This window comes from Cyphomyrmex costatus, unplaced genomic scaffold, assembly GCF_001594065.2.
Source record: "Cyphomyrmex costatus isolate MS0001 unplaced genomic scaffold, Ccosl1.0 scaffold5, whole genome shotgun sequence".
In the NCBI taxonomy this organism is placed as follows: Eukaryota; Metazoa; Arthropoda; class Insecta; order Hymenoptera; family Formicidae; genus Cyphomyrmex; species Cyphomyrmex costatus.
In genome coordinates, this window is record NW_017279267.1 from 4873523 (window position 1) to 4891347 (window position 17825).

Sequence of the window (17825 nt, forward strand, 5' to 3'; positions counted from 1 at the left end):
AAAAAAAAAAAAAAAAAACAAAGTTTTATCCCTAAAAGGTGGCAGCAAGACAAATTGCAAAACTCTTCTTGTAATTAATCATTATTAGCTTGAAAAACAAATTCCAGAGTAATTCTAATCTAAGAATCTCCAGACGACGTATACGTTATATTGCTCGCATCAGAAAGTCACGAATATAACCTTCTGCGTGGTGGGCATCGGAGAATGAAATTCGCGATTCGTCGACGAGCTGGGCCGATCCAACCTGCGGCAACGCCACGGATGAATCAGAAGAAACGCGAGAAAGTGGGGCCTGTCAGCGCGACATGATTTAAAGCCAAATATTACGACAGAACGCACATTCCTGCGACGTCCCCGGTTAAGCGAGGCGAGGGTGAGCGACACACAAGGGGATGAGCCGTAAGTCGTGCAGATATGTCGGCCGCGGTTTATTACCGGGACGGCGGAATGGTCGGCGGGGTGGAGGAACATTGATTTAATGCGGGAGTAATTGGGCGGCCGGACGTCTCTATGAGCACGCCACCTTCCACCGCTAATGCGTTCCCGCCCTTCTAACCTTTTGGCTAACCACCGTGTGAGCGAGCACGCTAGGCTCTGCCACCCTCGCTCCTTCTTCCATCCGCGGGCGGGACGTGAGAAAGGCGAACGCTTTATTACTGCTTTTATTGCTCGGCGAGTTTTAGCCGCGCGTATCGCAGGTTGGATCGGCTTATGGCGCTTATTAAACTTTGATGTCACCAAATCGCTCTTTCACTCTCTCGTCTGTGTCTGCGGGCTCCTCTTTATATGCCCAGTGTTCAGGCGGACGTGAAAGTGCTTTTCACGGAACACGATAATTTTATTGGAATTCAAATTTTTTATTGTGAAACATCCGACAGTGCGGATCGATACATATCGAATACGTCCCTTTCGGGCTTTATGGAAAGTGTAATAGATTTCTTATAGTCACAAATTTCTTCTTTGTTGGTGTACATGTACCTATATATTGTCGCGATCAAGTAATTATATCGTCTAGGCTAGCGTATTATTATTTTTTTCTAATTCGACTCGTTCCAATTAGTCACATTGCTTAAGCACACAGTGTATAACAGTGGAATGTGTATACTTAACCACCTAAGAGTAAGTTAACGGTCATTATATAGGCAATCCTGTTTATCCTCGTCATCGCGTGCAGGAAATTAAAGGGTGCGTCTCGGGATTTGCGTGTAATGTAGCCAATGAAACGTTCCAGGTGTTGAGATTTTATTAGCACGAAATAGCCTCGCGCGCGCAGAATGCAAATGACGCCGATATCGTAACACGGGTCGTCGTCGGTGGGTGCAACGAAATTATCGCCTCGAAATATTTTCCATTATACATTTCGAGAACACACGTTTCGGTCGGCCGGGAAATATATCGGGAGACTACTTTCCGCTACAAATCTTCCCGCGTTGTAATATCCGAGGAGGGATTCTCGCGGGTGTTTCCCGCATTTCGCGAAACACAGGACGCGCGCGGTACGAACGAGTTCGAAAGACTTTCCGAGCGGTGCCCGTGCCATTCCTCCTCGCTCGCACGCACCATGTGTCGCTAAGGTCGCCGAGAAGAGAAGGCGCGGGGAAGCTCCCGGACTCGCAACAAACGAACGAGGGACCGCAAACGTGCTCTACAAGTAGTCATAATACGTGGACCTGGGGCAGACTCGCATGTGGTGCGATCACGTCGAACGGCGTTCCGGCTCCCTCCAGCCCTCCTCTTCCCCCCGTCCCGGTGTAAAGTTAAACTTTGGATACGCCGGCTGCGCGAAATGTCTATCCCGGGCGATGCGACGATCTGCTTTCTGATCGCACGCTCGGTAGACACGTTAGCTCTCGACGACGATCAGCCAAGAACGTTCTTCGACATGGGAAACGATATCGTGGAAATGCGATATTGGCGAATCTCGTATATGGTGTATTACCGAATATTCCTTTGTAATTTTCTTTCCACACACAGAAGGAACGTTTTGCTAAAATATCTGGAAATTATTCAGCTAGACACGGATCTGAAAATAATTTTGTTGGACCATCAAAGTAATTATATGAAACGGTTTTGCAGTAAATTATATGTCATTAGCTAACTTGATTTTCTCCATAATATTGTTGTATAATATAATGTTACGTGTCGATTACATATATTATAATTGCTCCGTACATTCGTTGTTCTATATACAAATGATTTACTTAATGCTTCTCGCTTAAGACATTAAACTCTAGTTTCACTGAGTCTGAGAAATATCATTTGCAGCGAGTTAAGCGAGTCGAGTGAACGTAACATTGTCGACTAGCAGCGTGACATTACAAGGTATACGACAGGTACCATTTTCGCGTTAGCGGGATTTGAATGTAGCTGAAACTTTGTTACAGCTGACGGTGCTACTTTCACGGACATCGTAATTCATACCGGATGAAATTTTAACTCGGGTTGTGAGTGAAAAGCTCTTGAATCTAACAACTGTGAAATATTACGTTAAATTGACGCCGACTGCATTATAAAATCAACACGTTAAAGTTATAATTTATAAAATTACAAGAAATATAAATCACGATGTATTAAAATAAAAAAGTATAACGCGGAATTGTATATATATTTTTAATCTAATATTATCAACATTAGTTTCACGTTGATGAAAATTCCTAATGCGTGCGTGTCTATCGTTTTCAACCTCATCGATGCAACGATAATTTCTGTCCGGACGGGACGGAGGTTAATATAAAGCGGATTGGAAGTTTCGGTAGCGAAGAGGTATACGCTTCGTCGATGAACAAATCGAGTGATCTGAACGGTGGTTACGTATATCCTCGGAGCTGTGTGTTGCCGGGAAAAAAAGTTTGAGTCCCTCTCGCGGGACAGCACCCCGGTGCGGCGCGGAGCGGAGCGGCGCAGAGCGGAGCGGAGTGCCGCCGGTCAGTGCACCGTCGTCGTCGTCTCGACTCGTTTCGGTATACCTATATATGCAGGCACGACCTACGTTCCAGCGGAACGGGAGAGCGGGAGCATAGCTGGCGCATTATCACATACGTTAAGTTTTTCTCTCTCTATTGGCCCAGAGCGGGGACACGAAAAACGACTGATTAATCGAACCAACACGGGAACATTCTTGTCCCTGGCTAGAGAGAGAGAGAGAGAGAGAGAGAGACGGGGAGCGAAGGGGAGAGAAAGAAGAGAAATGGGAGAACCAGCCAGTAGTAGTAGCAGCCAGCCTGTGCCTGCCCACCACACCCTGCATTCGCGCATCTGCGTTCGCGGGCGCGGACAAGACGAGAGAAGACGAGAGGAGACAGCGCGCGGAACGAGAGAAAAAGTCCCTACCAGTATATACCATCGCGGGGAGTTCCACCGATCTCTTTCGTCTTCGACGAAAACCGGAATGCGTTTCTTAGCGACCGAGCGATGTTCCGAACTTACAATTAACGCGACGTAATAACGTGTATACGCGGCTTGCGCGCGGCAAAAAAAAAGTTGCGCGGCTTGTAACGCGCGCGTGTTACGTTACGTCGCGCGTGCAAAGCCTAATTTGGGATACCCGCCTCCCCCTTTCACCTCCCTTCCCTCGCGCGATCCTTTTTCACCTTGCGACAGTTATGAAAGTATTTCCATCGAAACAATTTCATTAATTTGATTTGGAGTCGCTTTTCTTCACGTTTCTCTTACGCGCGTAGACTCGCTGGATCGCGTCAGGTTCTGCCGGATGGTGGAATGTCGTCAATGTTTACCGTATATCGTGGCGTATCGAATTAAAGGGCATAAAATGATATGATATAATACTCTATATCCGCACTTAATGTTTTATGGCGTAACACACTAATGTTCTTCGTGCACGCCGTTCCGTATATATATCGCGCGATAGGAAAATGAGCATACTTTACATCGCAACGCGATAAGATTTATATCTTGTTAACAACTCGCGCGTTTATTGTCGAGGAGGGTGTTCGGACAAAGGAGGAGGATAACGAAAGGTAGCGTTACTTCAAAGGCTATACACGAAGACGTTGGACACGTTAGAAAGAATCGGACAATAAAGGAAGTATATAAGGAAGGGGGAGTATCACGTATATTGTAGAAGGTGATAGCTTTACGCACCTTACTGCCTCGTGCCACTTGTCGCACGGATTATTTCGACGATGTAACGAAAGCTAAACCGTTGTAGTGGTGCCGTAATGTGAAGCGTTATGTCGAGTCGTAAAATTCAACCTGTTAACTTCTGATCGATTCTCGGCCACACGACCATATATTATAAGCTTTAATATTGAATTCCAAACGTCACATGTATAAATAGTTTTCACTTGTTCCCACCGGCCGCGCGTTTCGCCGCATTTTATTTTATTCATTTTTGTCAAGGCCTGCGGAACGCAGCTTACTAAGCTCAGAAGATTATATTTTCGGTTCCTTATAGCGAATAGCGTTAGATCGCGCGATATATGTAAATGTATACAGAGGTGTCGAAAAATCCGCAATGCGTTCTATCTGTTCAATTTTTACGGCGTATAGCTCGCGATTCGGGGCATCGTGACGCGGACCGGCGGCAATTGGCCGCAGGAAGAAAAAGAAAAGGAAGAAGCTAGACAGCGTGTGTCGAAGCGTCCGTAACGCCGAGATATCGCGAGCAGAGGTGTCGCAGGTTTTTAAATAAAAGCTCCAGGTCTGGCAAAAAGGTGTTTGGAAAAACACGAGATTTCAATTAAAGAGACAAGCTTAATAATGAGGCACTCTGGATTTATTAGCTCGAAAACCGTGGCGCCTAAATGTCTGCGTGTATCCGCTCGCTCGACTAGCACGCGCGTACTAAGCGTATGCGTGCGTGCGTGCGTGCGTGCGTGCGTCCACGTGCGCGTGGTCAAGGCTTAGGGGGGCCCCATCAGACCTACGATATGCCCGCAGAACCGCCTCATTTGCATCAGATCGAAATTCGTTATTCTTTCGCGAGATAATCATACCGTCTCGTTTGCGAATCTCTGCCTGCTGATTCAGTTCCGATCGCATTCCAATCCGTTTCTGCCACTGCCAGCTTTCCCAGATTCGAGTGAATTTGAACTCGACTTGAATCAGATCGATCTCGCGAAAGCACTATGTTATCGTTTCGTAATACACGCATTTTTGTTTAACTTCATCTTGAAGTTAAATCTAATACGGAAAGGTTTCGCTGAAGCATTAAAAAATTTAGATACAGTATATGAAAATGATTTTATTGGACTATCAAAATAATTATGTAGGATACTGATTGCTTATAGGATGTAAAAATTTGTTACAGCATCTTGCTTGCTCTTGAGTTTTCTACATAATTATTTTAAAAGTTCAACAAAATTATTTACAGATCTCTCTCTCTCCTGTATCTATATTTTTAAATACTTCAGCAAAGTCGTTTTTTTCTCGTGAGAATTAGAACATATATGCGTTTTACTTTACAGAAGCTAAAATTATACATAATCTGACATGCGATAAAGAAAAGATCATAATATCGATACACCTAACTGTGGTAGAAAAACGTGTAAGGGAGCAACGATTAGTCGATTGTGACGTCTCGCGACAGAGGTATTCTCTGTCGTACGTAAAACAATTCGTACCACATACTCGAGCAAATTATATACGTCGTTGTCTTTACGTACGTTTATGTGGAGTTTCTCCACTTATTCCTTCACGGTGCATCGATTAACAAGCCTCTTATCTCGTTTAAGGATTTTTATGGCAAAAGTTATGGCTCGAGTATCGCTGTCAGTGGAGGAAGACGAAGGTAAGACGAGAGGAGAAGGAGCGCATCGTCGGCAAACGCGTCTTAAAGACACGATCCCGGAGTAATCGTCTTTCGAGCCCGGGCCCGATAAAAACGCCACGATACGAATCGGCGCAGCGGTTCACCGGCGATTAGCTTCAGGCTACGAATCTCTCCCTCTACCTCTCTTTCTGTCTCGTCCCACATTATATCATGTAATTTTTATCGAATCTCCAATATGATCTTGGCAGTGCCCATATCGCGGAAATTATGCATAAAACTTATCATCATTTATCCCGCGAGCTTATCGATTGCCGCGCACAACGATGACCATTTCGCGAAAATCGCTATGGCTTCCACCGCGGCTTTTCGGCTGCGCCCGAACGCGGAATACGAGCAAATTGAAACGCGATCTCGCCAAATTTCCAGGTATCGACGTCGCCATATTACCTCTCGTTACACCTATTTTTAATTTGGCGGAATTGATCGCAACAGAGCCGCACACGGAAGCTTTGTGTCGAATCAAATCGCAACGGCTGATCGCGAGTCCATATCTGGCAATTAATTGCCTCTTCCGTTGCATCGCGGAACGACGACGTATTCCGTTCGCGAATTACTGTGTAATGTCGGCATCGATCCCAAAGCGCAACGGCTACCCGCTGGGCCGTGCAGCTCGTCCCGTTACGCTGCAGTGGTATACACCGCGCCGTATGGGAATCTTTCTTACAAGAACGAGTCTCTGTTCCCCGAAGGATCGGTAATTCGCCGATTAAATTGAAAACGCGACGAGGCTAATTGCGCCACGTCTGTATTATTCATCAGATTCACCGTCCGTGTTCGCAATGGTATTCGTGCCAATGTGGACTGCTCGAATATTTGGCAAATTTTAATAGTGGAATTTCGTGCAAGTTGGGAATGTAAATTAATAGAGTTGCTTAAACACTTCCAAATTGTCAGATCGGCTTCATGGCTAATGTTCTTTCATATTGTCGTTTGTGCTTTTAATGTATTTACTGTTTAAATCTTTTGGAATCTCACTCTAAAGACTGAAAGTGACGCTAGTCTTGAAAAAGAGAGTTTTCGATCTGGCTCAATTTTCAATCTTTAAAGAACGAGCTTTCACTCTAAAAGTTTTCAAGAGTGTATGCATAGATGTATGTCAAACATGTTTTTCTATCACAGTATTAAATCGACTTTGCATTTGCACCCATACAATTACACGTATACGTACCGATGGTAATAGATGGTATGTCCCGACGTGTAGTGCCGCCCACGTGGTCACTTGACCTCCCTACGCCTCCGTATCTCTTAGTTAACCTTATCAACTCGATTCAACTCGACCTAACCATGCCGACTCACAGTTTGCTAGTGCGTAACTGCCGTACAGGCGACATACGGACGTACATCTGTCTTTTTTCTTATTCTCCCGTAATATCGTTAAATATATGAATAGATTAGAAATCGTAACGGTCAATTAGACGGAAAGAACGGTTTCGCTCGGGTATCTAAAAATTTAGCTAAGTGCAGGTCTGAAATTAATTTTGTTAAACCACCAAAATATAATTATATGACTCTCTCAAGTTGATTGCGCATTGATCGTAGAATGTCAAAACTTTTGCAGCATTGCTCATTATACTTGAGCGTCCTGTATAATTATTTTAATAGTCCAACAAGGTTTTCCTTTCAGATGTATCTAGCTGAATTTTTAGATACTCGAGCATTTTTTGTTTCTTTTATTATTTGAATTTCTTCAAACAAACTTATGTCGCTACAAGTCAGGTTTACTAATCGCACACAGAGACGTGAATTTGAATTTTTAAAATTATATTTTAATTAGTAACGCCGTGTGTGTGTGAAACTAACAATTTAGAGAAAGAAAAGGTATGATCTCGTTATTAATTTACTTTTAGATCTTTCGTCTATTATAGTGCGAAGATATCGAGCGAATTTGTTTGCCAAGGAATTCGTTCGAAAGTCACATGTATTGTTAGACGTCTAGATATCGTAGATATGCAAAGTACGGGGGGGATCAGCCGCGTGCGCCCTCGCGGACGCGTGGGTGTAGAGGGGTCGAAGAGTATGTATCGATCTAATAGTAATGAGCTCGATGCCGGTTGGAAGATTTTGAAATATACATTATGCGGGGATTATGGTTATGCATGCGGGAAAGGCGCTGAGAGTATTTTTCTTTTGATATACCCTTCGCACCCGGGAGCGTCTTTTGCGGAGCGACGGATGAGATTTGAATAAAAGTATCCGGCGTGCGGCCGTGGCTTCGCTTCTCTCCGCTCCGCGAGTCGCTCCGCTGGGGCTTGATTCGCTAGCTACTTTTTACAACTGCGCGTTCTCATTAAATATGTATAGATTCGCGCCCCGTGCGCGCGCTCCCCCAATTCTTCGTCCCCCTGCCGCCCCCGAGATGATATAACCGCATCAGCGATTACGAGAAACATATGTTTTAAAGATCACGAACAACCCAAGACACTATAAGTTACTTTATACTAGTTGCGCCTATAAACGACCTGGAGTGATTGTACACGAGAGATAGTTTACGAAGACTAGTTTCCACGCACACATTTTCATAAAGTCAGTTTACTGCGATACCGGACCGTCGAAACCTACTTTTTAAGCACTTTATGCGCACACACAAATTGCACGTTTGAATCTACGATGAAAGTGTTTTGCCGCCGTATGTGCAAACAGCGTCGGGGATAAAGACTCCTGATCTATGTACTCTAATCCTATAGTCCATCCCCTCAGGTCTGCGTGACCCGGATTAAACTGTAGGCTCGTATCGACGTCAGTTCTCTCAAAGAGAGCTACCGGTGTTCGACGAATACCAGTTAATCGCAAGGAAGTGGTCTAGCGTAACCATTGATATTTTCATACTGCCCGCGGCTACCTGTAAACCTAACATTAGTCGCACAGTCGATTTTAACGTGTTATCCAGGTAGCGGCTCGTATCGGAGCTGCAATTTCGCGTAGCTCGCTTAGGTAAAGATACTATTAAGTAACTGATAAATCAGCTCTTGTTCTACTATGTATGCTTATACAGTAAAAGAATAAAAAAAAAAAACTGCACGCTATACCGTACTATTATGATAGCTGTCAACAACTTATCGAGGATCATTTACTAGAATAGGTACGATGTGTATGTGACGTAATCTCGAGCACATCTCTCTGTGTTAGCGATTCTTTATTAAGACGGAATATTGGCGCGGTGGTTTCGTTCCTTCACGGAACAAATGACCCGCAAGTTATCACCCTGAGAGTTCGACCCTTCCATTTAAAAAATGTAAATTCGTTAATGCAAGTAATGGGGGCGTGAAAATTTGTTCGCTCTCTCCCTGTATTTCTCTCTCTCTCTTTCTCTCTCTCTCTCCCCCCCCCCCACGCCGCACCCTATTACCTGAGACTATTATCCAATACAAAAAATCAAATAAAGTATGCTAAGTTACGCTTCGAAGACTTTGGGGAGCTCGGAAACTGCCGAGGGGTCGTAGAAACATTTTTTTTACTCCGTTCCCCCATGTAGCGTCAACACCCGCTCTCGCCGACTCTACTCGCGCCGTTTCTTCGTCGCCTATTAACTTCCAACAGGCTGTAACAATGAGACGTCGCCGAAACTTTTCCTCGCGATTTATAGTCACGCTGTTGACGCTCGCGGAAGGAGATTCAACTTTGCAATTTAATCGCTTCGATTGTCGCGCGTGTATAAATAAAATGTCGACGAATCGATTTTTCATTTCGATCATCACTTGACGATATTTATACCCGCGAAGAAGACAATGAATCTCATTGTTAAAAGGAAAAATAGAAAAATTTTGTGTGTACACATTTTGTTTATCATTTAAAGTATTTCGCAAATCCGACAGACAGATCGGATTCCGCATTAGTATATATATATATATATATATTTCCGTGATTTAATGACGACGCTGCACAGCCGCACGTTTAAAGCTCCAAGGTTCGTAATGTTGCAAATTGCATAAGATCGAGTGTGAGCTGAACGTATACCGTTTGTGGCTCGTCCGACGAGCAGAACCGACGCGGTACGGCGGCGGTGGCGGCGGCGGTGGCGGCGGCGGCGGCGGTATCAGTAGCCTGTTCTTATCCGCTGATCCGCATCTACATTATTAAACTTGATTGGAGGCCAGGCCAATTCCCGCGCGAAAACGACTTATTGCAGCGTGGCGTAGTGTGTGCCTCGACGTTAGACCATTATAGGAAAGTGCTGTTTAACGATTCGAAAAAAGCTCAAGATAAAGCTCGATAATCGAAGAACGTCGCAGTTTCGGAAGGAAGCGATTACTGCACTTTTTCCCCCCCTTATAATTACCACGAGATATAGTTTTGTAAACAAAATTATTACAAGCTCTAATAAGCGCAGCATTCTTTCGAAATTGTTGTTTATACGCATAGCTGCTAATTTAACGTGCGATAAACAAATGATAGTAATTTCCTACGAATAACTAATAATGTCCGCGATACACCAGTCATCAGACGTGAGAATCGCATTTAGATAGCTATTCCTCGGCATTAGTTGCATAAGATGTAATAAGTTTCACGTAATGCGGACGCAAAAAGATCTCGAGTCGACGCCTGGGAAACGCAACACAAGAGAATCTGAAAAAGCGCCGTTTTACGCTTCAGGTAATATCATCGAATATAATGGAATGCGCGGCGATCGAGGGCTATACGGTCAGTTTGCAGGACGGATAAAATCTCGAGCGTTGTGCAAGAAAATCGAGCAATCCGATCTCTCTCTCGCACATTGTTCTAACGAACGAAAAAGTCGGAACAAATCGCCGGTCTTATCGACGCGACGAAACGTAATAAATCGTCGAATGAAAATGTACGTCGCCCGCCCGCGCGTCGCGTCCGTATCGCGCGCGAAAAGATTCGGCGAGCGAAGAATAGGAGAAGTGATTTTTCGGAGTAAGCCATAATTGCTTTCGAGTCGAACGCGCGGCTATGCCCGCGCGCGTTAAATGAAGTTCTCATAAAGAAAGCGCGCGCGCGCGCGCGTGCGTCTGTATCACCATACTAAATTCCGCGCCGCGAGCGGCCTTGATACACACCAAGTGTATATTGAAATAAAACGTATCAAAGTAGCGTGCAAGATGTCGGGGGCCCCTCTTTTCTCAATGGGCGTTTTTCAAACTAATTAAAGTGGATATTAAATCACTTCTGCGCCACACACGCACGTACACACCCTCAAGATTCACTGATGTACGACCCATTAATTAACGTTTCCCGATGCTATAGAATATCGCTTGACTCCGTACCTTCTAAAAGATTTCCGAGATACCTTTCTGATTGCTAATCGTTACACGAATTTGCAAGAAGCACGAGAACGCGGCTTGCTAGCGTAATACTTAGTAAAAGTACATACCTAATTAGTCTACTTTCTGTGCGTCTCGCTCATTCTGGCGAAATATTTCACGCGTAGTATTATTATCAAAAGAACACACATTATATCTGTAAACGTTCTCGTAACTAATAATCGTTTCAGAATTGCCGAGATAATAAAAGTTGATGATGCGAAAGAATAAGAAGAAAAAAAAAAGGAAATGCTAAAAGAACGTCTAACGTCGGGGGAGAATTCGCTAGCTAAAAAAAGGTTGAAAAGGATCAAAAGAACAATGCTGTCCTCGTGTGCTTTTTACATTGCACGAACGGGTTGCGTATACGATCGATGCGCGACCCGATCATTACCGCGGGTGTATTATAAAATCTTGGATATTATCATCGTCTACGCGCGCGTTTCCCTTGTCGCGTTTTTCTCCGGTAATCGGTCGACGTATATAGCGGCTGCTTACACGCGTAACGACACGTATACGTACCCGCCAAAAGTCAAGATTGATTTTCAGGAATATTATTAAGGTTGTACCTTTAGAGGCCCGCGTGGCCAACGTCCTTTTGCGCTCGCACGAGGGAGCACACGGTTGACGTCGCGCACGAGACGACGACGACGACGACGAGGACGAGGACGAGGACGCGACGCGCGGTTATAGCGAGCGAGGAAGAAGCGAGGAAAGAGCAAGGAAGGAACGAGAGCCGCAGGCGAGTTGTATAATATGAACGCGCCGCGCCGGAGTTTCGGCAGGCTATAATCAATTCTGATTGCAGTCCAGCGGATCGCAGCGCGATCCACTGGCCGATAGCCGAGAAAAAAGTCAGCGCATCCAACTACCGGGCTGCACGGTGGTATAGCTGAAGAAGCAAGGGCGGACGAAGGGACAGAGATAAAGTAAGAATAAGGAGAGGAGAGAGTGTGCGGAGATGCGCGAAAGAGACACGGACCGGCGTCGGAGGGTAAGAGGAAAGGATCAAGGGGGACCGAGAGGGACAGGAAGAACGAAGGATCGGTGGGTGGTTGGAGGAGAGAAAATACGGGTAGAAACGGGTTTCGATACGCGGGCTCGGGGGTGCGAATTAGTTTGCGTCGCAGTCGCGAAAGCGTTCGTCTCTACACGAGTCAGGCGAGGAAGCGAAGCGAAATCGAGGCGATAAAAACACAACGGTCGTATTTATCAACGCGTCCATACAGTAGTGGGGTATAGTTCTCGGACCTCCGAATTCGAGGCAGGATCAATGGACCCAAAACCGTTACTTCCATTGATTGTCGCGTTCTCGCAAAATGTCTTAGCTTTCTCAAAGATTTCTCATGATGTAACGTGTACAGAAGCCGCAGAGAATTTAGCGAGGAGAGCAACGATATCGTACTCGAATTAAGTGCTGTAGAGTCTCGCATGCGTAAGGGCTCCGTGAAGGGCAAAGACCTCGCGTTAAACTATGCACGCCTCTGGCCTCGGATCCAATCAGGATTAGAGGTAGTCCCGTTGAGAAGTTGGAAATATTTAAACTTCCGTGCACTTTTAACAAATAAAGGTTATATAAAATAACGAGAGTGCTGAGTTTGTATATAATCAGCGTTACGCTCGTCGAAAGTCTTTTGCTCGATCTATCGAAAATATACTTGGGACACACGCGGTGCCATCCATCGTGGATTGTAAATTCTGAAAAGATATGCGATAAAGATGCGTTGCCGACAAAAGAGAAAAAAGGCAGCGGTTCATCGGTGGCGGATATGTAATGTGCGAGTTACTCCAGCAACAACCTTGACTCGCCGCAAGCCATACTCGCGCGCTTCTTATAATCCCTTGTGTTCGCGCGCGTCCGGCCCCATTAGTAGTTGGCTGACCCATCATTCAATAATGCTCTCAATGTCTGTGCGACCGTGTCTCCGTGTCTTCGGACGCACACACGTATGCACAACACGGTGATAATTAGATCGAATTTCCGCGCAGGAACGAACGCGCGGAAAGCAAAAATTTCTCGAGTCACGTAAATTCTTTTATTCGTCTCGCACACGCCGCGTTACACTGTATACGCATTTTTACGATTTGTCTTGTTGGCGTCTCTCTCGACGTATTATTATTAAGTATATAACACATATACGTCTCTCTCTCTCTCTCTCTCTCTGCTTCTACGTGTGTAGGACGAGCGAAATTTTAATACAAACTTTTGTGCAGATAACCGCGTATAGGATAAATGTTAGTGTATCTGGGTAGTCTGCTGATCGATCTTGAGACGAGTGCCATTGAGAACATTATTGCATACGTACGTTCTGAATACACAAATTGATCCAAGTGTTATGTCTACGAACGAATAATTAGTATCAGAGTTATACGCGTCGAGTTGTGATATTGATATTATATCGTCTAGGAAATACATTATACACATACACACATCTGCAACAATAGACTCTTTGTCATGCTAAGTAATTTTCTCACAAATAATGACACTTTATTGATCTCATATTAATGTTTAGCTAACGTTGACACAAGAATATCTGCACCCGCAGCGACCCGAAAACAGGCAGACTGTCTAATTAATGAGTGGCATTGACTAATTGTCAGAAGAGACGCTCGTTTTCTTGCCGAAAAAGGTCTGAAGCACCACGGTAGCTTCTAAAGAATCAATGCAAATACCGCAGTCTTTTGTGGCAAACGATTCGGAACGGCCGCTAACGCTCGACTTGACAAGCAAACGCTTCTTCTTATTCATATCGACGCGAATCGGTGTCAAATGCTCCACCAGTTTTCGTTAAATTATCATTTCTGTGGTGCGCGACAACCGTTTTACCGCGGTGTGTTTCTCGAACGAACGAGCGAGCGCGAAGTGAAAAGATGATTTCTATGGACAAACGCGCGCGAGTCATCGAACGGAATATTCACCATAGCGAGAAAATTTTACTCGCGTTTAAAAATTCGTACGCCCGTGTTTTTTTTTCATCCAAAAATAGATCGATTCATTTTTGATTGATTTTATTCGCGTGTATAACATAATAATTTTTTTTATGACATAATTGGTCGATAAATCATGTTAGAGCAATCAGCATCGTTTTCGCGGAGGATAGAAGAGAATTAAATAACAGCATTAAAATCGTAGTGATCCAAATACGTACTTCTCGAGTGGCATCGTATCGAGACGATATGTCAGTGTCATTCGCGCTGTCACTACGTCATATACTGGGTGTTGAGAAATAAAGATCCCGAGATCTCTAGAAAGTAAAGAATTTTTTTTTCGAGAGAAACAGTAGAAAACTTGTATTTATAAATGATAAAACTGGATAAATTATAAAATATTTTTCAAATGCTTTCACATCAGTCTACATTATATTAAATATATTTCATCTTGTATCTCTCTATAAATACACGTTTATCGTTATTTGAAGAAAGTTATATCACGCATCTGAAACATTTTCTAAAGACAAAGGAAATAATGGAATCCTCGCCTCTTTTCTCGCAAGAGTTCACTTCGTACGTCACAAATTTCGGAACACCCTTTAGAGGTTTTCCTTGTTACGATAGCTGGTATGATTATACGTTTTATAAATACAGAGCGACAGACGTTCCTACTAGTTGCTTCGACATCGAAAGTACGACGAGCAGGATAATTGATAGCGGAATGCTAATAACTCGTACGAGGCAGGCATTATAATAAGTTTTTTGCCGGGCGTGTGCCTCGCGTCTAGCGCATTCTCACTCCCCTCGCGATCCACCGCGGGTGTTCTTTTCCGGTACTTATTAGCACGTAATTTGCTTAGTCTCGCCATTGATACAACTAGCTATCACATACATTGACACGTTGAATTTACAAAAGCTTTTGTATAAATTTCTTTCTAACTAGCTAAAAATGTAACTGCGGTTTGAATAGGCATATGTGCACCTATACATGCATTTTATATACAAGATTAATAATAATAATAATAATAATAATAATAATATGCATTTTAATATTCACATATATGTGGCAAAGACCGAGCAAACATCTCGTACCAAATCAGTTATCGTTATCGATATCAATGTTCTCAAGTCTGACTGATTTTTGACATTGTATTAGATTTCTCACGTAGAGATAACCCGGAGAAAAATATATTGTATGTTTATATGTATAAATGTACGAGTGTGTGTGAACGCGCAATCGAAAATGTAGACGCAAATTCAGTTGGGCGTATATGTGTATTTCGTATTTTCTCCGAGCAGATTAGTAGTTACGAGATGAAAAAATCTTAATACAATTTGCCGGGATATTAAGCACACGAAGAGTATAATTACAAGAACTGTTCTTACGCGTTGCTTTCCTCCGAGCGATTATACATCGCGGCATGGAGTGTTAATAATTACGGTAGACGATGGAGATCGTATATATGTTATATGTATTCGTATTAAGAAAGAACGATATCCGTGTTTTGAAATAAAGGCTTCGATATCGCACATCTCGTTTCGTTAAAATTACATTCATATTATGCATATATATAATTCTTTTTGAACGTAAGCTAATTTCTTGTAAGATTATATCATTTGAGAAAACCAATTTTTTGATCTTGCAAACGATGATAATTAATAAACGCGCGGACGTCAATCGGGATATTAACGGAATACTCATATGTGGATTAAAAAATATCTAGTACTTTTCCAAGTATTTGCTTGAAATGGGTAAATATGGGAGTACTTCCCCAACGAAGAAATATTGACTAGGCAAACAACTGAGGCTAAGACAAGCGACCTCTCCATTTGCCGGTGCATCTAGACTGGGCGACGGTAGATGCGACGGCTTTGCGGTAATATAGTTTATGTCGTTCTTTCTAGTTTCTACGAAGACCACTCAACTTTCTCTCTCTCTTTCTGTATCTTTTTTCTCTTTCTTCTACGTGTATAAGAAAATAATGCCGTACGAGAGACATGGCAGGATTAACTTATTCCTTTGATTAAAATTCAATTACAGCTACGATCAACTTGCAGATTCGAACGCGTATTCAGTGAAAGACACAAGTATTTATAAGAATAGTACCACCCCGCATATGCTCTACTTTACGAAAGTTGCCGAAACCTTGGACGATAAAGGAAGTGAATATTTCAAAGACCCGCTTATTTCGGAGCAAGAAAAATGTCCAAGATATATGTTACACCAACCTGGTAGGGAAATAGGGGAATCCCTGATGAACATGCAGATCCATGGGCATTGCGGGATGAGCGGGACCATGATGCGCCGCGGTTGGCACGTACTCACCACCCGTAGACATGGGGGGCTGCATCATACCCGCGGCAGCGGCCGCGTGGTGACCCGCGAACATGGCCCCCCAATGGAAACCAGGTGCACCTGGCATCGCCGACGGATGCTCCAATTCGAGGGCACGATGACTTCCGCCGGCACCACCGACGATACCACCCCCGGCTGCGCCTCCGGCACTTCCGCCTCCGCGGTGCATCCGCCACCCTTCCACCACGAATGTCGGTGGTATTTCCGTCGTCTCGACGTCAGTCACGCACTCTCTTGATCTCTTTCTCTCTCTCTCTCTATATATATATATATATCTCTCTCTCTCTCTCTCTCTTTCTCTCTCTCTCTCTCTCTCCCCAATAATTCACTCAAACGCTACTGCTCACTTGCACACTGTGCGCGCGTGTCACTCGCGTCTTTAACCCGCACCCGTGCCCGCACCGGTACTCGGGCCCGTACCGGTACGCCGGCGGCCTTTTCCCGTCGACGGAAATCTGCGCCGGACGGGAGGGCTTGACGATCGGCGAACTCCTCGAGCACCGCACACCATCGACCGGTACTTTATTCTCGCGGCACGCGGTACACCCGTCGTGCTGGACGCCGTGATAAACGCATGGGTATCGTCGCGGCGTGGCAGCTGGTGACGACGCGGCGACGGCGAACGCGGATGCTGCGGGGGAGACAGGTGTCCGCGCCGTAGTGTATCCTCTGGTGAGCCGCTGCTGCAGCCGGACGGACCCGAACAGTGGCGCAGCCTTTAGCTCGGCCATGAATGACGCGCCGTATTCCGAGTTACCTCGCGGAGGCGGAGCCTCAGCCTACTCTCGCCCGCGTAATACCTCCCGCCTCCATTCCCTCTCCGATCCTCTTTTCTCCCCCCGATCTCTATCCTGCCGCGAGACTTCACCCTCTCGCGACCACGTGCGCGCGCGTCCGAACGCGAATACGCTATCCTCTCTTTCTCTCTCTCTCTCGTATTTCCTCCCTGTATGTGATATCTCTTTGCGAGTCTATCGAACTCGCTCCGCGTTGCTATCACTGAGAGAAGATTATTTCATGCACCGCCGCATAATGAAATGTCTCGATACGCTCGTTTTAACCCTAATCTTTAGAATTTAGGCTATTACATTCTTCAGATATTTATCAGGTAATAAGGAGCGATTAGACGTCGAGTCTACCATCAGGGATAATCATGTACGTTTACGTTATGTTTATATTCTTAAATTCAATCTCTGTGCTTGAGATGTTCAATCGATGAAGAGAGCCGAGCACTTGGACTAGGCACTTGTGGAAGAAAAACAATATCGATGAAATTAATATGCCACGCGATATCGCGGGTAGGAGGGAAACGCCCCCGTTGACCACGCGCGGGGCGGACAAGCGCGTCGCGGATCGACGGAACCGTAGAGACGCAAGCTCGTTTTGGCGTAACACTTGTTGAGCCACCTCGCCCCCGTGGCCTCCGACTAAACACGTCTCTTAATGGGACGTTTCATAAGCGACGAAAGATTTCGAGAGTGAGCTT

The 17825-nt window shown here is 44.7% G+C and overlaps 1 protein-coding gene across 1 annotated transcript in view; it reads right to left on the minus strand.

Annotated features, from left to right (window-relative positions):
* The window catches only part of LOC108778341 (protein trachealess), an 84063-nt gene extending 67555 nt beyond the window's left edge, over positions 1-16508 (minus strand). Inside the window, exon 1 of the mRNA XM_018545496.1 lies at positions 16213-16508. Coding sequence (XP_018400998.1) covers positions 16213-16508 — 296 coding nt within the window. The remainder of the gene's footprint in view (positions 1-16212) is intronic.
* Positions 16509-17825: the final 1317 nt, after the last annotated feature.